This window comes from Gymnoscopelus microlampas (genome assembly GCF_963454915.1).
Source record: "Gymnoscopelus microlampas genome assembly, chromosome: 12".
Taxonomy (NCBI): Eukaryota; Metazoa; Chordata; class Actinopteri; order Myctophiformes; family Myctophidae; genus Gymnoscopelus; species Gymnoscopelus microlampas.
This window is the reverse complement of record NC_139949.1, coordinates 51720931-51742835: the sequence shown is the minus strand read 5'-3', so window position 1 is coordinate 51742835 and position 21905 is coordinate 51720931. Positions and strand designations below refer to the sequence as shown.

General features: G+C 39.8%; 2 protein-coding genes across 2 annotated transcripts; both read left to right on the top strand.

Annotated features, from left to right (window-relative positions):
- Positions 1-7382: 7382 nt before the first annotated feature.
- LOC311057431 (zinc finger protein RFP-like) lies at positions 7383-8772 on the top strand (the record flags this gene model as incomplete). Its single annotated transcript, XM_084074390.1, has 2 exons — positions 7383-7598; positions 7738-8772. The coding sequence occupies 2 exons, from the start codon at positions 7383-7385 to the stop codon at positions 8770-8772; spliced, it is 1251 nt and encodes a 416-aa protein (XP_083930516.1).
- Positions 8773-15317: 6545 nt separating this feature from the next.
- Positions 15318-17340, top strand: LOC311056908 (E3 ubiquitin-protein ligase TRIM39-like; the record flags this gene model as incomplete). The annotated part of the gene is made up of 2 exons (XM_084073757.1): positions 15318-15408; positions 15694-17340. Exon 2 carries the CDS (start codon positions 15697-15699, stop codon positions 17338-17340), a length of 1644 nt encoding a protein of 547 aa, XP_083929883.1. The 5' UTR covers positions 15318-15408; positions 15694-15696.
- Between the last annotated feature and the right edge of the window lie 4565 nt (positions 17341-21905).

Here is a 21905-nt window from a genome sequence, read left to right as displayed (position 1 = left end):
CGAAAAAGAACAAAGAGGAAGTCCGCATTTGCGTGGACATGACACCACTGAATGTGTCAGTGTGCCGTGAGAAATATATCCTTCCCTCTGTAGAGCAGACGCTAGGCATGCTCACAGGAGCACAATATTTCACTAAGCTAGATGCAAATATGGGTTTCTGGCAGATTCCCCTGGCCAAAGAATCAGCTCTCTATACTACTTTCATCACGCCATATGGGCGTTACCACTTTAACCGCCTGCCTTTCGGTATCTCCTCTGCCCCAGAGCACTTTCAAAACATGGTGGTGACTGAGGTCACTTCCGGCTTAGAAGGTGTAGTATGTCACATGGACGATATTCTTGTCTGGGGGGCTACAAAGCAGCAGCATGACGCCAGGACGCATGCTGTACTGGAGAGAGCAGAGAAGGCAGGGGTCACACTCAACATGTCAAAATGTGAGTTTGGAAAGAGAGAGGTTAAGTTCCTTGGTTACATCATCTCAGCAGACGGCATGAAGCCGGACCCAGATAAAACCAGAGCTGTGCAGGACATGAAAGAGCCTACAAACTTAACTGAGCTCAGAAGTTTCCTGGGTATGGTGAACCAGTTAGGGAAATGTCAACCTAACCTGGCTGAGAAGGACAAAGCACTGAGAGATCTGCTGTCCAAAAAGAATCAGTGGTGCTGGGGTCATGAACAACAGAGGGCTTTCTGCAGCCTCAAACAGGAGCTCTCCACTGCACCAGTCCTCCAGCTCTACCCTAACAAGCCACTGAAAATATCAGCCGACGCCTCATCCTATGGGCTAGGCGCTGTGATGCTCCAGAAGGACAAAGAAGTTTGGTCACCAGTAGCGTATGCTTCCAGGTCTCTGACTGACACAGAGCAGCGATATGCGCAGCTGGAAAAGGAAGCACTAGTGCTGACATGGGCCTGTGAGAGGTTCAGCGACTTCATCCTGGGCCTACATTTCAATCTGGAGACCGACCACATAGAGAAGAAGAAATGTGATTTGTTATGTGTTTGCTAATGAAAAGAAAACAGTCATGTTACATGTGGATTAAGGTTCAAGGTGTTAACAGAATTTTCAGTGAATTGAAAAGCTAAGGATCTTTTCAAGTTAAAGTAAGGGGGATGTGGTGTAATGTTATTACCTGGCTTTGAACATGTTAATGATGATGTCATGCTATGGGAGGTCCGGGCTTAGGAGACCTACAAGGAGCGTGCCCGGGAACCGACCAGGAAGTCTATGCTATTATACTGCACGACATGTGAGGATGCTGTTTGTATGACCTATGATTAATCTCGAAGTAAACAGTGTAACGCAAGCTCTTGTAGTTTTCATTGTCTCTAAACGAGAACTCAACAACCAGTTGATCAATTCCTTTGATCAGTGTCACTATCTGTCTGTATCCTGCCTGTCAGGAAGCTAGGCCTGATGTCATCAGATTAACAATAGAGATGCAAATCACCATTCATACCTGGCAGCAGACTTCCTCTTGAACAACAGGTCAACATTAACATCATTGAATAGCCCAGAAGTGCAGACAGTTAGACTGTGTCTGTCGACTAGCCCAGGGGTTCTCAACCTTTTCAGGCCGCGACCCCCAAAATAATGATATTATTTCCCGCGACCCCCCGCGTGCACGCGCGCGGTCCCGTTCTCGCGCGCGAAGGTTATTTAATTATAATAGGTTATTTGATAATTGTTTATTATCAAAACATTTTTGCAAAAAGTGGGTAAATTGAGTAAATTAACTGATAAAACATGAATTAATGATAACATAAAAAAAATATTTTGTTAAAAAAAAAAGTTTTTTTTTTTTTTTTTTTTTAAATTCACCCAAAAATCTGGCGACCCCCCCAAATTATTTGGCGACCCCCCTGGGGGTCGCGACCCCCAGGTTGAGAACCACTGGACTAGCCTACAACACATGGCTACTCCTGACTGTAGTGAAATAACTTCTATCATTTATATCTGATTTTTGACTTGAATACCGTTCATAAAACAAGCAAATAAGGGCCAATATACGACACTACTTTGTAGATTTTGATAATCATTACAAAACATCCATTAACCACTTCAGCCCTGTGTACATTTCTGCCATTTGAAAATAGCCGATCTACAAGGCCTGTGTAATTAATTATTTGGGAGCACCTGTGTGATTCCAATAGTGTAAACATTTTAAATGGCTTTCATATGCTCTTAATAATATTTTCAAATTAGATGTGGCCTTATTATAGATTGAATTGTGCTCAGTTCTGGGTGTTATTGTGGGTGGCTATTCTCTCTGAAACTTCGTAGCCTAGGCTACTGTGCAATGCATTCCAATGGTCCCATTGGCATTGTTCAGGGGAAAAACACATTTTAGATTAAAATCCACAACCATGGACCCGTGCGTGTGCATGTGTGCGTCTGGCTAGTGTGGTTACACTGAGACAGACCATTCACGCTAGCTGCTAGCAGGCTGGCTGGCTCTGTGTTCTGTGCGTGTCTACTCTGAACAGCCCTGGGACAGTGGATGGAACAGTGGACATTAAGGTCCATGTACCAAACAACTGTCCAATATCGCAACTGTGACCACAAAGGAGAAAGAATGTCGAGTCACAGCTGTATACAATACGATGCAATGCAAATACCAACAGGAGTTATTACTATGGATTCACCTGGCAAATTATGAAGTTTACTACAGTATGTATATAGCCCATTTAAAAACAACTCGCATTGTACCAAAGTGCTTTACAGGTCTTAATTTACTCAAGTACTAGTGTACTTAAAGGGTTAGTTCAGATTTTTGGACTTAAAGCTGTAGGAAAGCGGTATTGATACTTTTACTTAAGTAAAACAATTGAGTACCTTTTCCACCACCACCGTTGTATGGAGAGGAGTGGAAGATGTGAAGGGTTAACAGCTGCTGTAGGAGGAGGAGTTCGTCAATAAGTCGAACCTGAAATTTACAATTCAAATCAGTTTGGTGGCAGTGCCACCTCTCTCTCTCTCTCTCTCAAACCTTCACCAGGACTTTAACAGCTATACTGACCACTTAAAGACAGGTGAGTACATTAGATAAGGATTTATTATTCACTAAAAGACAATAATATAAGGTATATGCAGTGGTGGAAAATGTACTCACATGTTGTTACTTAAGTAAAAGTATCAATACTGCAATGTAGAAATGCTCTGTTACAAATACAATTTTGGAATTCAAAATGTACTTTTGTGTAAAAGTACAAAAGTATTGGTATCGAAATGTACTTAAAATACCAAAAGTAGAAATTATACTCATTATGCAGAAAGTCCCATTTCACATGCTATCATATGTACTGTATAAAATGTATTAAAATCTTTTGGAAATAGCAGATCTACAAACTCACAACACGTTGCATCGCGACGCGTTGTGAACTTGTAGATCGGCTATTTTCAAATAGCAATGTAGTGGTTAGCATATGTTTTGTTATAATAATTAAAATCTACAAAGTAACTAGTAACTAAAGTTTTCAAATAATTATAGTGGAGTAAAGTACAATCGTTGTCTCTGAGATGTAGTGGAGTAGAAGTAAAAGTACTGAAAACTGGAAATACTCCAGTAAAGTAAAAATACCTAAAAATTGTACTTAATTATAGTACCTGAGTAAATGTACTTAGTTACTTTCCACCACTGGGTATATGAAACTGTATCTAGATGTGCTTTTACCCTATTTTCATATTCCCTGAAATTCCCTTGTCTGATCTTTCAATTGGTAAAAGGTGTTGTATAATGTTTCCATGTCAAGTATAAAACATCGTTCAACATTATTGTGCTCTATTACAATACAATCCAGACCAGATGCATAACCCTATTTTAATGAAGTTAAAGTTAGGGTAAGTGATTTCCTTTGGTTAAAATAAGTGTTAAATAGCTCTATATGTTGACATCATTGCTATATAGAGCAACAGGAGTCTCCATGTCTCTCCAGCTCTTTATTAAACAGAAAATGCATTTTCAGGTCAGGATACCAATTGTATCCAATCTGGATAGAGAACTCAGTCAGGATATAGATTAAACAAGTGAAATTGGAATTGATGACACAGATAAATGAGCAGACACAATTGGAACCGGAACACTATAAAAATGAAGCTGATAAATGGGTAGGCCTACTCTCTCCCGATTGGTTGAAATTGTGTCACTTACATGAACAATTATTTTCTTTTTATTAAAGAGTTGGAGAGACAGGAAGACTCCTGTTGCTGAACAAACACTATATAGCAATGATTACTATCAAAATATAGAGCTATTTAACACTGTTACTGTCACTGTAAATGTGGCTTGATGGAAGTCTATTCCGTATTTGGGATTTCATTAATTGGGTCTATAGTGTGTATATCTGTCTGTCTCTTATATGTCATCATGATTTGTGTGCATGGGGAACTCATTTGAAACATGCCCAGTGCTTTAATGAGTCTTCCAGTTTAGTAGACCTTGTATTGTGAATTTGTACTTCCATGTACTGTTGTTCTCATGTCTTACTAAATAAAGTACATCAAACAGAAACTGCATAGAAAAGTCAATATAAATAGGGAAAGCATTAAACTTCAGGGTGGCCAAGGCCGAAACAACAAACAAAACACTCCACCCTACCTGAAAAGGAAACAAGCTAACCTACACCAACCAAAACAAAAAAATCACAGTCTACACTCCCCGACTGATTATAAACATGTTCAAAAAGGGTATAAAGGAAATGGCAGCACACCCCTACGCTTCCCTGGTCTGCACTCTAAACACTAAGTATTAAAGTTACCTTAAGCACCTTAAGCAAGTTACCTTAAGCACCAAGCATTAAGGTTTTGCACACAGCCTGCAGACTCAGAAAAAGCACAACTAGATGCTAGCTACACAAAAAGGGTTCAGCAGCACATGGTGACGGATGGTAAAAAGGACCAAAGTAGAGTTTCTCCCAGGCTTTTATGCTGGCTGGGCTGATTGAGGATGAAGCCCAGGTGTGTCTCCAGACACCATGCCACTCCTCCAATCTCCACTCCACCCTCAATTACCAAATAGGGCACTGAAAACACTCAGAGGGTTAAAAACACAAAATGAGGCCACATAGGACCGTAACACTGTGTATGAATTCATAACTTACAGACTAAATTAAAACCACACCTGGGCTCACACTGATAATGAGACAATCTTTGAACAGCTTCTGTTGTTTATTAAAGCAGTTAATCTCCAAACAAAGTGCTAGGCCATATGAGGCCAACATGTGCATTTCAATGCAATGCAAACATATTAACATTAGCATAAGTTTGTCACAGTCAGTCACAATTTCACAAATAGCCCTCTACAATATTAACCTGAGTGACATTAATGAGTTTAACAACAATAATGTGTTAACTTATCATATTATAGGCTAACACATTCTGTATGGCTGGATGTTTAGTGCATCATTATAAATCTGTTTTTTTTTTTTTTGTATAACAAAATGACATTTCAAATAGCCTATTAATATTGTTCAAAACAGTATAATGTATTTGACATTTATATCCATTTGACCATTATATCAACGGACCAAAAACAACACATGGTCACGGAATGATAATAAACAAAGTCTAGACATTCAAGCCCACAGTACCACCAAGCCTAGTGAAAATAGTAACTGTAATATTTATTACTCAAAACGTGAAAATCATTAATTATATTACTAGTTACTGGAACAAGGTAATAATATATTACTATACACTTTTTTCGTTAAGTTACTTTAGTTACTTTCCAACACGGCTCACCATACTGTTGACTTTAATTGTTTCATTGTCTGACACACCTCATACACTCCATTAATCCATTGTCTTAAAAAAATAAAAGAAATACTAGTATCCCACACAGGATTGAACGGATGTTTTGACATTTTCACGGAATCTTGTTGTCTTGTTGTCCTCACATGATGCAATCATGTACGGGTACAACATACAATACCACAAATCTCCTGCATCAAATGAATGAGAATGTCATCCCGACACTGTATGAGTCACCAAAATTACATTTTTTTTAAGATTCTACACCATGAATATATATATATATATATATATATATATATATATATATATATATATATATATATATATATATATATGTGTGTTTTTAAAGGAAATAAATAGTGTCACGGACATAGACAAGTCTTGCCACGGACATGTTTGTCCATGTACGGACATGTTGCTGACCCCTGGTTCAGAAGGAGCTATTTGCTACCAAGGCAACGGAGGGCACAACTGGACAAGTAAAGCTGGTTGTCGTTAGTTGAGAGACAGTGTTTCAAAGTGTCCAATAATGACAATAACAACAACTATAAAAAACATTCCATAATCATAATCCATGGAAACCCTTGATCCACAGCCTCACCATCAGACCTCCTCCTCAGCTCTGATCAAAGTTAGGCACCGGCATCAAACTATTGTGACTGCATTCCTTTCAATCCTGTCATGCCCTTCATGAATCACTCATCATGTAGGCCTATATATCTTTTGTGTCTCTCAAGTTTCCTTGTTACAGTGTTCCATTGCATTTTATCCTTGACATGAGGATGTGTAAAATGTGCAGCATATTGGAATAGACACATGACGCATTAGGAGCCCATTAGCATACATTTAGGGCTGGGCCATTGTGTTTTTGGTAAGATGATTATATATTTTTTTACATTTTGGACAAAATAGCCAATTTTACATCGAGGTGCCCAGATGTCCCTAGCGGCCACCTATCCTGTATTCAATGCAGGAGGCAGAGGAGAGGGTGGCAGTAATGACATGGGCCAAGTTATTGTTGAACATCTTGCTCCATTAGCATGAGACATCCACCATACTACATTTCTGGTGTGAAATGGCAAGAGGGACACCCACAAAAAGAGCAACCCAAAAATCGGCACACCTACTGTATGTGCCCTTTTGTGGACTTTGAGCACCTCCACGAGTTTCAGCAGCTAGACTGCGCAGGAGCTTTATTGCCTGGGCAATTGCCGGAGTTGCCCAAGTGACCCCACGATTCTGGTCCATTGTTGTCCAGGAATAACTGATATTCTGTACTATGATGTCATATTTGCAAAATCATGTTTAAAAAAACAAAACACATAAAAAACACAAAACTCACTCGAACACGATGTTACTTATCTCCTAAAAAACTACAACTGATTCTTTACTTTTATTCTCAGTGTGTAGAAAATGGCGTCAGCCAGCAGTGTCCAGTCTGAAGAGCAGTTCCTGTGTTCTATCTGTCTGGATGTGTTCACTGATCCAGTCACCACTCCATGTGGACACAACTACTGCAAAGCCTGTATCACACTACACTGGGACAGCACTAATGTGTGTAAGTGTCCATTATGTAACAAAACCTTCTATAAGAGACCAGAAATCTTTGTCAATACTTTCATTTCTGAGATGACTGACCAGTTTAGGAAGTCACTGCAGCTTAAAATAAATCACACTGCCAACCGAGAGGCTGCTAAACCAGATGAAGTCTCCTGTGACGTCTGTACCGACACCAAACTCAAAGCCCTGAAGTCCTGCCTGGTGTGTCTGACCTCCTACTGTGAGACTCACCTGGAGCCTCATCAGAGACGCACAGGGTTAAAACGACACAAACTAATCGACCCTGTAAAGAACCTGGAAGACTTTATTTGTAAGAAACATGACAGACCTCTGGAGCTGTTCTGTAAGACTGACCACATGTGTGTTTGTCAGTCATGCACTGAGTCAGACCACAAGTACCATCACATTGTATCTCTGGAAGTAGAATGTAAAAGAAAGAAGGCTGAGTTGGGGGAGACAAGAGAAGATTCAGGAGATCAAACACTCAGTAGATCTCAGTAGGAAAGAGGCAGACAGAGAGATAGGGGACAGTGTGCAGGTCTTCAATGCTCTGATCAGCTGTATTGAGAGAAGCCAGGCTGAGCTCATTGATGTGATTGAAGAGAAGCAGAAAACAACAGAGAAACAGGCTGAAGGCTTCATTAAAGAGCTGCAACAGGAAGTCACTCAATTAAAGAAGAGAAGCTCTGAGCTGAAGCAGCTCTCCCACACTGAAGACCACCTCCACCTCCTCCAGAACATCTCGTCCATCAACACCCCTCCACTCACCAAGGACTGGACAAATGTCAATATCCATCAGTCTCTACATGTGGGAACTTTGAGGACAGCTGTGGCTCAGCTGGAGAAGACACTCAGTACAGAGATGAAGAAGCTGTGTGATGCTGAGCTGAGGAGGATCCAGCAATATGAGGTGGATGTAACTCTGGACCCTGATACAGCACATCCCTGGCTCATCCTGTCTGAGGATGGAAAACAAGTGAATGGTGGAAACGTAAAGACGAATTTTCCAGACAACAAAGAGAGATTCTCTAAATATGCCAATGTCTTAGGAAAACAAAGCTTCTCATCAGGAAGGTTTTACTATGAGGTTCAGGTTAAAGGGAAGACTGACTGGAGTTTAGGAGTGGCCAGAGAGTCCATCAAAAGGAAAGGTGAAAGCATACTGAATCCCAACAATGGTAAGTGGACTATAGAGTTGTGGAATGGAAATAAGTACTGGGGTAATGCTGACCCAGCTGTCCTCCTCCCTGTAAGAGAGGAGGTCCAGAAAGTGGGAGTGTTTGTGGATTATGAGGAGGGTCTGGTCTCCTTTTATGATGTGGAGACCAGAGCTCATCTCTACTCATTCACCAGCTCCACCTTCACTAAGAAACTCATTCCATTCTTCAGTCCACGTCTTAATATTAATGGTAGAAACTCTGCTCCTTTGATCATCTCTCCTGTCAATCACATAGATTAGACTGGCATTTCTCAACATGGGGGGCACAGTTCAGAGAACTTTGGTTGCTCTGGAAGCAATATTTGTAAAAGGGGGGGGGGGGGGGGGGCACTGAGGTGCTCTTGGGGAGCACCAGTTTAATATATTTGAGTGAAAGTTTTCTTTATTTCATCCTAGACTTTCTGTTTGTGAATTGTGTGTAGATGATGGTAGATTGGCATCTATTGCTGTCCAGAACATTTGTAAGTGTTTGAATGTGGTTTGGTGGACGATGCATGTCTGGGAAGACCAAGACGATGCAAAGGGTTGTAGGCTTGTAGATTTGTTCTTTTTGGCAAGCGACACGTCACTATCATCCTGATCCTGACTACCGACAGGCAGCCTCTGTAGATATAGCTTTAAAACACAGCTCTATAACTATTTTTTTCACTCTGGCTTTCAGTTGATTTTTTAAATCTCTGTGTTGTTATTCATATGTCTTCACTGTTTTTGCCTAATTCAATCATTGCTATTATTTGAATGTTGTTTTATGCTTTTGCTTTTCTTTTTTGCTTTGTTGTTAAATTATTTTTGCTTTTTCTGTAAAGCAAAGCACTCGGTTTTTTTTTTATTCTTGCTCTATTTCGGAATTGCTGTGTAAAGCACTTTGAGCTGCATTTCATGTCGTGAAAGGCTTTTCTACATAAAGGTATAAGAGTTTGATCCATGTCCAAGTTGAGTGTTATGCAGCCTTTAATTACATGTCATGACATCCTGAACAAGAACATTTGAAATCTTACGGAAATCATAATATATCTGCTGCCAATTGTTTATAAATGTTTAACCATGTATGAATCAAATAGGTGAATATATCACTGTGTTCATGTATATTCAAATAAACTGCAACAATTGACAGATGTGTTAGTTTTAACCTTAACTTTAACATAAACCAACACAAAGGAGATTTTGATATTACTGTTATTGTCAGTTCAACGCATCATACATTTAGAACTACTGTAAATACTTATTTGGGAATAAATAAGCATTGCTTCTTCCTATGTGCTACTCTTTTTTGTTTTGTATATTATGTCATTTCAGTTCAATTATTGGTTATTGTTTGGACGTTTGGCTTTTAAATTTAGATGTAATTGTTTTAATGGTTGAAATAAATAAATGTATAAAGAATAAATAATGACAAAAAGAAAGAATTAGTGTTAATGTCAATTTTGTTTAGTTTTTACGCTAATGTAAGATATACAAATATTTAATATTTGTCTCATGTCATAACCTTTTAACGTATTTAGACCTGAGGCTGATTCTACACATCGTCTGACGGGTAGAAAAATGTCCAAAGCTGTTACTTTTCAGGATTCAAATAAAAAAATATCAAAAGTAGCAGATCTACAAGCTCAAAACGCGTCGCTTCGCGCCACGTTTCGAGCTTGTAGATCTGCTACTTTTGATGCTTTTGTGTGACGCTGTAGTATGATCAAGTAAGGCGTTGATTTGTGAAAAAACAGAAGAAGTTAGAATATGGAGATAAGAGGTTTCTGCCTCTTATATATAGTATGTAAACATAATTAAATAATCATTTTGTTTTGACACATAATCAAATGTTTTATGGTCATGATTCACCAGGATCCTGGATGGCTTTGGATTCAGGCTTAAAATAATTCATTCAGTATTTTCTGAATTCTCTGTGGGGGGAAAAAAAAGGGGTTTTCTATCTGTGGCACCACAAAATGGCCGCAACTAAGCCAACAGCATCACTGTAATGTATCCTGACCTCTGACCTGCATCCATAGCAGACACAGTGCAAGTTTACTGACTTGAAGAGCTGCAGTGAGTGAGCACAGCGATGTGCTGCCCCCTAGTGGCATGTGTCTGTACCTGTTAAGCAGTGGTGTAAAGTAGGCCTATATGTACTCAAGTACAATTTTTGGCCATCATTATTTCCTTCAGTATTTAAAATGTCCAATACTTTTACTTCTACTCCACTACATCTCAGAGGCAAATATTGTATTTTTACTCCACTACAATTATATGAAAACTTGAGTTGCTAGTTAGTTTGTAGATTTTGATTATTATTACAAAACACACTAACCACTTTAACCCCTATATATATTTCGGCCAATTGGAAATAGCAGATCTACAAGCTCAAAACGTTGTGAGCTTGTATTTTGGATATTTTCACACGTCAGTCAGGACAGAATTAAGTGGTAAAGGAGATCAAATGTAGCCTATGTTAATATTTATTTGAATCCATGATTAATCACAAAATAACCTGGAAGGTAAAATAACATCTTATTAAAGGTAAAACCAAGTACCCCATGTATACAGGACACAGCATCATAGACTGACACTCACTGATATACAATCAACATGTCGCCCACTAGTGGTTTAGTGTGTGTGAAAGTTGCCTTCTTTTACTGAATGTAGATTTGTGCATGCAGTATGAATGGAAGATTTTGTTGTGCTTTCTCTGTATCTAGTTTATAACTGTAGTGGCTCTAACAACAGCCCATGTGTAGACTTACATTTCTAGTTGTGCAAGGGTGTAATTATTTCACATGGGGTTTGTTTGCTGTGAAGGAAATGAATGAGGTTGAGTCTGACATTTAGCACACACTCTTATCCAGAGTGACTTATAAGGTAAAAAAAAAGTATAATTATAAAAGGTCAAAAGGGGAGACGAGTCTAGGATGTGTGCGTTGTCCAGGGTGTTTTAGAGAAGAGAGAAGAGTGTAGGACGTGTGGAGCGTTGTCCAGGGTGTTTTAGAGAAGAGAGAAGAGTGTAGGACGTGTGGAGCGTTGTCCAGGGTGTTTTAGAGAAGAGAGAAGAGTGTAGGACGTGTGGAGCGTTGTCCAGAGTGTTTTAGAGAAGAGAGAAGAGTGTAGGACGTGTGGAGCGTTGTCCAGGGTGTTTTAGAGAAGAGAGAAGAGTATAGGACGTGTGGAGCGTTGTCCAGGGTGTTTTAGAGAAGAGAGAAGAGTGTAGGACGTGTGGAGCGTTGTCCAGGGTGTTTTAGAGAAGAGAGAAGAGTGTAGGACGTGTGGAGCGTTGTCCAGGGTGTTTTAGAGAAGAGAGAAGAGAGAAGAGTCTAGGACGTGTGGAGCGTTGTCCAGGGTGTTTTAGAGAAGAGAGAAGAGTCTAGGACACGTGAAGTGTTGTCCAGGGTGTTTTAGAGAAGAGACAAGATCGAGTGTAGGACGTGTGGAGCGTTGTCCAGGGTGTTTTAGAGAAGAGCTAGCTAACGCAGTATTCCCGTGCTAGCTGATCTAAGTTTCCATTGTGGTCCTATGTATTCAATTCATCAAGATAGCATACAAAATTGGCACAATAATACATGTCATCAACAAATACAAACACAATTATGTACACAAGTTAGTAAAGTTGGCTCCTAATGCATGTTTTTTCAGTGATTCACATCCTTTAATGCAGTTTTTTTTTTACTTGGTCTGCACTTTTTTCCCTCTACACCTATACCTCTTTGCCAAAAATAGCAGATCTACAAGCTCACAACGCCTCGCAGCGCGAGGCGTTGTGAGCTTGTAGGTCGGCTATTTTTGGCTAAAGTTCTCCCAGAAAAGGGATGCTAGGGTTCAAGTGGTTAATGTAAAAAAAAAATCCTATCACACTAAGATTTGGAGGCCCCCCTGTAGTAACTCTGAGGACCCCCTAGGGGTCCCGGACCCCCTGTTGAAGACCCCTGCTTTAATGTATGGTGTCAGTAAATCCCTGATTCTGGTGGCAGAGCAGCTGGACCGCTGGCGTAGCGTTCCAGGCACCTAGGCTCCAAAGTAGCCTGACAGCATGTCGTGGGTTGGAGTCCCGACCCTGACGGCCTTTGCTGCGTGTCACTCCCTATCTCTCTGCCCATTTACTGTCAGCCTTTTTTTTCCCTGTCAGAAGTTTCCCATGTGTGTTCTATATTTGGGGAGTACCAGATCATGGTGGCTCCCTCTAGTGTTGAAGTAGTTTGACATGTATGAGGGTATTGAGGGCTCTGAGAGCAATGTCTCTTTGACTATCTTAAAAAAACATTTGTATTTGCTTATCCCTGTCTTCTAACCTGAGCCATCCTGATCTAGCAAAGTGTGTTGGAATCAGGTGAGTCATGGGCTTAAGGCCGAGAAGTAGTCGTATCAGTTTGTTCTGGGAGGTCTGAAGCTTAGTATAGTGTTTTCATGTCTAATCTCAAGTAACTGCTAATATGTGGACCTACCGATGTGTTTTTGCGCCTTAATTTTTAACGTCACGATAAAGTAAAACAGTAAAGTAAAACACTTAGCTAGTGAGTAAGGGAAACGTGTAACCAATGTTGAATGTTTCTGTTGAATAAGGTTTCATCTTACATTCAGTGTATTTTTGTAACTGAAAATTCTTGTTGTGAAAGAAAGGACCTTATTATAAAGATAGTCTGGCATTTTACCATATTCATGCAGTTTTAACATAATTCAGGTCACTATGTGAGTCAAGTTTCAATTCAATTGTACAATGTGTGGCCCCTCACTCACTTTAACTCAGTATGTACGTCAGTATGGCCCTCTGGAAATAAATGCTGCTCAACACTGCCCTAACTGCTCCTCATGATTTGTCAGGGTTGTGAGCTTGTATTTTGAATATTTTCACACGTCAGGACATAATTAAGTGGTAAGGAGATCAAATGTAGCCTATTATAATATTTATTTGAATCCATGATTAATCACAAAATAACCTGGAAGCTAAAACAACATTGTATTAAAGGTAAAACTAAGTACACTGACTGATATAAAATCAACATGTCGCCCTCTAGTGGTTAACTTCAAAGCTGTGAGAAAAATAAAACTATAATTTTAGTTTAGTGTGAATGCTTTGTGACAGTTGCCTTCTTTCACTGGATGTATTTGTGCATGCTGTATGAATTAAAGATGTTTTTGTTTTTTTACAAGGTTTTGTTGTTTTTAAAATTTGCTTTGCAGTGCTTTCTCTCTGCTATTTAAAGTTGTTCTAGTTTATAACTGTAGAGACTCTAAAACAACAGCTCATGTGTAGACGCACACAGCTGTTGTGCAGTGGTGTCATTATTTCACATGAAATTCATTTTCTGTGAAGGAAATGAATGAGGTTGAGTCTGATATTTAGCAAACACTCTTATCCAGAGTCACTTACACTCACATGTAAAAAATAAAAGTTCAAAAAGGGAGAAGAGTCTAGGACGCGTGGAGCGTTGTCCAGGGTGTTTTAGAGAAGAGAGAAGAGTGTAGGACGTGTGGAGCGTTGTCCAGGGTGTTTTAGAGAAGAGAGAAGAGTCTATGATGTGTGGAGCGTTGTCCAGGATGTTTTTTAGACAAGACTCGGACAATATTCCTGTGCTAGCTGATCTAAGTTTCCATTGTGGTCCTATGTATTCAATTCATCAACATAGCATACAAAATTGGCACATTAATACATGTCATCAACAAACACAAACACTATTATGTACAAAAGTTAGAAAAGTTGGCCCCTAATACATGTTTTTTCAGGCCAATTTTGAAAGAAACCAGTGATTCACATCCTTTAATGCAGGGGTCTTCAACGTTTTCTGCTATTTTTGGCTAAAGTTCTCCCAGAAAAGGGATGCTAGGGTTCAAGTGGTTAATGTAAAAAAAAAAAAATCCTATCACACTAAGATTTGGAGGCCCCCCTGTAGTAACTCTGAGGACCCCCTAGGGGTCCCGGACCCCCTGTTGAAGACCCCTGCTTTAATGTATGGTGTCAGTAAATCCCTGATTCTGGTGGCAGAGCAGCTGGACCGCTGGCGTAGCCTGACAGCATGTCGTGGGTTCCAGTCCCGACCCTGACGGCCTTTGCTGCGTGTCACTCCCCATCTCTCTGCCCATATCCTGTCAGCCTTTTTTTTTTCCTGTCAGAACTTTCCCATGTGTGTTCTATATTTGGGGAGTACCAGATCATGGTGGCTCCCTCTAGTGTTGAAGTAGTTTGACATGTATGAGGGTATTGAGGGCTCTGAGAGCAATGTCTCTTTGACGATCTTAAAAAAACATTTGTATTTGCTTAACCCTGTCTTCTAACCTGAGCCATCCTGATCTAGCAAAGTGTGTTGGAATCAGGTGGGTCATGGGCTTAAGGCCGAGAAGTAGTCGTATCAGTTTGTTCTGGGAGGTCTGAAGCGTATAGTGTTTTCATGTCTAATCTCAAGTAACTGCTAATATGTGGACCTACCGATGTGTTTTTGCACCTTCATTTTTAACGTCACGATAAAGTAAAACAGTGAAGTAAAACACTTAGCTAGTGAGTAAGGGAAACCTGTAACCAATGTTGAATGTTTCTGTTGAATAAGGTTTCATCTTACATTCAGTGTTGCTATAGTCATTGTTTGCTTGGCTTTGAAAAACATTGAAACGTTGCCAATAGTTGACTTTTCTTATGTAAATTGTCATCTTGAAATGTAAATAATGTCTATATGAAAGGACATGCAGTAACTAACATGCAGTGCAGAGTGGAGGGTGTGAAGGGTTAACAGCTATTGTGCAAGGAGGAGTTTCTCAACAAGTCTAAACTGAAAGTAAACGGTGCAGTTTGGTGACATCGCTCACACGCTCTACAAAACCTTCAACAGTTTGGTGAGTGCGCTCACTGCTCTCTACAAAACCTTTTACAGGACTTTAACAGCAATACTGACCACTTAAAGACAGGTGAGTACAGCAGATAAGGATTTATTATTCACGAAAATACACTAATATAAGGTATATGAAACTGTATCCAACGTGCTTTTCTCATGTTTTCATATTCTTTGACATTCCTCAGTCCAATCTTTCAATTGGTAAAAAGTGAAATGTAATGTTTCCATGTCAAGTATAGAACATCGTTCAACATTATTGTGCTCTATTCCAATACAATCCTATTAATTACTATCAAGCTATGAGATGTAGAATTCAAGAACTACTACTGATACTTTCACTTTTATTCTTCGTGTGTAGAAAATGGCGTCAGCCAGCAGTGTCCAGTCTGAAGAGCAGTTCCTGTGTTCTATCTGTCTGGATGTGTTCACTGATCCAGTCACCACTCCATGTGGACACAACTACTGCAAAACCTGTATCACACAACACTGGGACAGCACTGATGTGTGTAAGTGTCCACTCTGTAACAAATCATTCTATAGAAGACCAGAGGTCTTTGTCAATACTTTCATTTCTGAGATGACTGACCAGTTTAGGAAGTCACTGCATCTGAACATAAATCACAATGCCAACCGAGAGGCTGCTAAACCAGATGAAGTCTCCTGTGACGTCTGTACTGACACCAAACTCAAAGCCCTGAAGTCCTGCCTGGTGTGTCTGACCTCCTACTGTGAGACTCACCTGGAGCCTCATCAGAGACGCACAGGGTTAAAACGACACAAACTAATCGACCCTGTAAAGAACCTGGAAGACTTTATTTGTAAGAAACATGACAGACCTCTGGAGCTGTTCTGTAAGACTGACCACATGTGTGTTTGTCAGTCCTGCACTGAGTCAGACCACAAGTCCCATCACATTGTATCTCTGGAAGAAGAATGTGAAGGAAAGAAGGCTGAGCTGGTAAAGACAGAGGCTGAAGTTCAGCAGATGATCCAGGGGAGACAAGAGAAGATTCAGGAGATCAAACACTCAGTAGAGCTCAGCAAGAAAGATGCGGACAGAGAGATAGGGGACAGTGTGCAGGTCTTCACTGCTCTGATCAGCTGTATTGAGAGAAGCCAGGCTGAGCTCATTGATGTGATTGAAGAGAAGCAGAAAACAACAGAGAAACAGGCTGAAGGCTTCATTAAAGATCTGCAACAGGAAATCACAGAGTTAAAGAAGAGAAGCTCAGAGCTGAAGCAGCTCTCACAAACTGAAGACCACCTCCACCTCGTCCAGAACATCTCATCCATCCACACCCCTCCACTCATCAAGGACTGGACAAATGTCAATATCCATCAGTCTCCACTCGTGGGAACTTTGAGGACAGCTGTGGCTCAGCTGGAGAAGACACTCAGTCAAGAGATGGAGAACACGCTGTGTGTTGCTGAGCTGAGGAGGATCCAGCAATATGAGGTGGATGTAACTCTGGACCCCGATACAGCAAATCCCCACCTCATCCTGTCTGAGGATGGAAAACAAGTGAATGGTGGAAACGTAAAGAGGAATCTTCCAGACAACACAGAGAGATTCTCTAAATATGTCAATGTCTTAGGAAAACAAAGCTTCTCCTCAGGAAGGTTTTATTATGAGGTTCAGGTTAAAGGGAAGACTGACTGGAGTTTAGGAGTGGCCAGAGAGTCCATCAACAGGAAAGGTGAAAGCATACTGAGTCCCAACAATGGTTACTGGGCTATAGGGTTGGTGAATGGAAATGAGTACCAGGCTAAAACTGGCCCTCATGTCCTCCTCCCTGTAAGAGAGGAGGTCCAGAGAGTGGGAGTGTTTGTGGATTATGAGGAGGGTCTGGTCTCCTTTTATGATGTGGAGACCAGAGTTCATCTCTACTCTTTCACTGGCTGCACCTTCACTGAGAAACTTTTTCCATTCTTCAGTCCATGTATTAATAATGGTGGTAAAAACTCTGCTCCTCTGATCATCTCTCCTGTCAATCACATAGATTAGATTGGCATTTCTCAACATGGGGGGTACAGTTCAGAGAACTTTGGTTGCTCTGGAAGAAATATTTTTGAAAGGGGGGGGGGGGCACTGAGGTGCTCTTGGGGAGCACCAGTTTAATATATATTCGAGTGAAAGTTTTCTTTATTTCATCCCAGACTTTCTGTTTGTGAATTGTGTGTAGATGATGGTAGATTGGCGTCTATAGCTGTCCAGAACATTTGTAAGTGTTTGAATGTGGTTTGTAAAGGTGGACGGTGCATGTCTAGGAAGACCAAGACGATGCAAAGGGTTGTAGGCTTGTAGATGTGTTCTTTTTGGCGAGCGACACGTCACTATCATCCTGATCCTGACTACCGACAGGCAGCCTCTGTAGATAGCTTTAAAACACAGCTCTATAACTATTTTTTCACTCTGGCTTTCAGTTGATTTTTTAAATCTCTGTGTCGTTATTCATATGTCTTCCCTGTTTTTGCCTAATTCAATCATTGCTATTATTTGAATGTTGTTTTATGCTTTGTTGTTAAATTATTTTTGCTTTTTCTGTAAAGCAAAGCACTCGTTTTTTTTATTCTTGCTCTCTTTCGGAATTGCTGTGTAAAGCACTTTGAGCTGCATTTCATGTCGTGAAAGGCTTTTCTACATAAAGGTATAAGAGTTTTATCCATGTCCAAGTTATGTGTGTTATGCAGCCTTTAATTACGTGTCATGACATCCTGAATAAGAACATTTAAAATCTTACGGAAATCATAATATATCTGCTGCCAATTGTTTATAAATGTTGAACCATGTATGAATCAAATAGGTAAATATATAGCTGTGTTCATGTATATTCAAATAAACTGCAACAATTGACAGATGTGTTAGTTTTAACCTTAACTTTAACTTAAACCAACACAAAGGAGATTTTGATATTGCTGTTATTGTCAGTTCAACACATCATACATTTAGAACTACTGTAAATGCTTATGTAGGAATAAATAAGCATTGCTTCTTCCTATGTGCTACTCTTTTTTTGTTTTGTATATTATGTCATTTCAGTTCAATTATTGGTTATTGTTAAGGACATTTGGCTTTTAAATGTAGATGTAATTGTTTTAATGGTTGAAATAAATAAATGTATAAAGAATAAATAATGAAAAAAAGAAAGAATTAGTGTTAATGTCAATTTTGTTTAGATTTTACGCTAATGTAATACAAATATTTAATATTTGTCTCATGTCATAACCTTTAAACGCGTCAAAACGCGTCGCTTCGCGCCACGTTTCGAGCTTGTAGATCTGCTACTTTTGATGCTTTTGTGTGACGCTGTAGTATGATCAAGCTTAGTAAGAAGTTGATTTGTGAAAAAAATGAAGAAGTTAGAATATGGAGATAAGAGGTTTCTGCCCCGACAGCAACAAAATGCCTTCTAAATCCTAACAGTTTTATGAAAATCCTATGTTGCTAAAAATGTAAAATAACACAGATGCGTTCCAGGTCTAAGGGCGCGGTCACACCGCACTGTTATTTTACCTGTTGGGCGGAATCTGCCAATACTTTGTCAATGCAAATGTGTGGATTCATGGTCTTGGTCATCTTAGAGTTTACAGTTACAGTTTAGACATTTAGTACACGCTCTTAATCCAGAGCGACTTACAGTAAGATAGGACACAAGATAACAGGCCTACAGTACATCATAATACACATAATACATCAAATGCATAAAAATAGTCATCTAATAATAAAGTAAACCAATAACCTATCATCAGCCTACATTGAAACTATACACACTATAGGATGCCAGGTCAACAATGACCAATCTGTCTAAATAACATCCTATCTAAGTTACATTTTAGCCTTTGCATAATCCTGCAAGGTCGTCAAGGCTAGGGCTCAAATCCACGTATTTGCATTGACAAAGCATTGGCAGATTCCGCCCCATAGGTAAAATATAAGTGCGGTGTGACCGTGCCCTAAACGGGTTAACCTAACGTCTGGATCCACCACTGACCCTATGAGGAGGAAACCAGGTATCTGGGTGCGGTCACACCAAACTTTAATTCTGCCTATGAGGGCGGATTCTGCCAATGCTTTTCAATGGGAATGGAGTGGTTTGCTGCCATTTGCGCATTTCTGCGGGGAAAAAAACACTCCGTTCCCATTGAAAAGCATTGGCAGAATCCACCCTCATAATGTGGGTAGAATCAAAGCTCGGTGTGACCGCACCCATAGAGGAATAAGAGAAGAAGAGACGATTTTCACTTACTGTGACGTAAATTATATTTAAAATTAGTTCCACTTTATGTTCTACTGCCCCTTATATCACAAGCTGCATCAAAACATAGTTAATAGGCGTAAAAACCTAGATTTGATTTGGTTAAGTGATGCAGAGAGATTTTTGAAAATAAGATATTCACGCAGAATATTTAGAGAACGCATGGGACAAACGGATAAAGAAAACATATTTGTAATGTTTGTTTGTTTGTTTGTTTTTTTTTTTTGGGGGGGGGGGGGGGATTAACCAAATATTTTAATATGTATTTGTGCAGTTTTCTGTTTCCAAGAAGTGAATGTAATATTGTTTATTGTTGTTTTTGGTGTCTTATGACAAGACACGGAAATATGGTCATGATTCACCAGGATCCTGGATGGCTTTGGTTTCAGGCTTAAAATAATTCATATAAATATTTTCTGAATTCTTTGTGGGGGAAAAAAAAAGGGTTTTCTATCTGTGGCACCACAAAATGTCCGCCACAGCTATGCCCCCTATAGGCCTGAATCCCAACAGCATCACTGTAATGTATCCTGACCTCTGACCTGCATCCAGAACAGACACTGTGCAAGTTTACTGACTTGAAGAGCTGCAGTGAGTGAGCACAGTGGTGTGCTGCCCCCTAGTGGCATGTGTCTGTACCTGTTAAGCAGTGGTGTAAAGTAGGCCTACATGTACTCAAGTACAATTTTTGGCCAGCATTATTTCCTTCACTATTTAAAATGTTCAATACTTTTACTTCTACTCCACTACATCTCAGAGGCAAATATTGTATTTTTACTCCACTACAATTATATGAAAACTTGAGTTGCTAGTTAGTTTGTAGATTACAAAACACACTAACCACTTTAACCCCTATATATATTTTGGCCAATTGAAAATAGTAGATCTACAAGCTCAAAACGTTGTGAGCTTGTAGATCTGCTATTTTCAAGATATTTTTTGATACATTTTTTAACTTGTGAAATGGGACATTCTGCACAATGAGTATACTTTTACTTTTGGTACTTTGAGTATGTTTTGATGCCGATACTTTTGTACTTTTTGAATTACGCACTTTTATTGCACCTATGGGGCAGAATCTGCCAATGCTTTGTCAATGAAAATGTGTGGATTCATGGTCTTGCGCAATCTTTCACTCGAATCCACACATTTGCATTGACAAAGCATTGGCAGATTCCGCCCCATAGGTAACATAAAAGTGCGGTGGGACCGTGCCCTAACAGAGTATTTTTACATTGCAGTATTGATAATTTAATTAAGTAAAACATGCAAGTACTTTTTCCACCACTGCTGTTAAGTTTCTTTGTGATGTGATTGCTTGTTGTTCATGTAAACCGTCTGAGTATGATACGAACATCTTGTCTATTGTTTGGTTTCGTTATGTTTTATGTATTTCTTATTTTGGTTTGTCTTATTTTTTTCCTTCATTTAGTCTTGTGGTTTATGTTGTATGATCTGCTAAATCATGTGTTTTTTTATTTTATTCTTAAAAATGCCTTTGTATATTAAAGGAAAACGTCCAATTAACAGTTTACTGACTACAGGAAGCAGTGGATCAGGAGGCAGAGCGGGCGTTTGGGAACCAGAAGTTTCACGGTTCAATTACCGGCTTCTCCTGCTTTGTGTCCTTGAGCAAGACACTTAACCCCTAACTGCTCCATATGATTTGTCAGGGAGTCAGATCTACAAGCTCACGTGTTGTGAGCTTGTATTTTGGATATTTTCACACGTCAGTCAGGACAGAATTAAGTGGTAAAGGAGATCAAATGTAGCCTATGATAATATTTATTTGAATCCATGTGCAAGGGTGTCATTATTTCACATGGGATTAGTTTGCTGTGAAGGAAATTAATGAGGTTGAGTCTGACATTTAGCACACACTAAGGTAAACACAATTTATAATAATAAAAGGTCAAAAGGGGAGAAGAGTGTAGGACGTGTGGAGCGTTGTCCAGGGTGTTTTAGAGAAGAGAGAGGAGTGTAGGACGTGTGGAGCGTTGTCCAGGGTGTTTTAGAGAAGAGAGAAGAGTGTAGGACGTGTGGAGCGTTGTCCAGGATGTTTTAGAGAAGAGAGGAGAGTGTAGGACGTGTGGAGTGTTGTCCAGGATGTTTTAGAGAAGAGAGAAGAGTGTAGGACGTGTGGAGCGTTGTCCAGGATGTTTTAGAGAAGAGAGGAGAGTGTAGGACGTGTGGAGTGTTGTCCAGGGTGTTTTAGACAAGAGAGGAGAGTGTAGGACGTGTGGAGCGTTGTCCAGGGTGTTTTAGAGAAGAGAGAAGAGTGTAGGACGTGTGGAGCGTTGTCCAGGATGTTTTA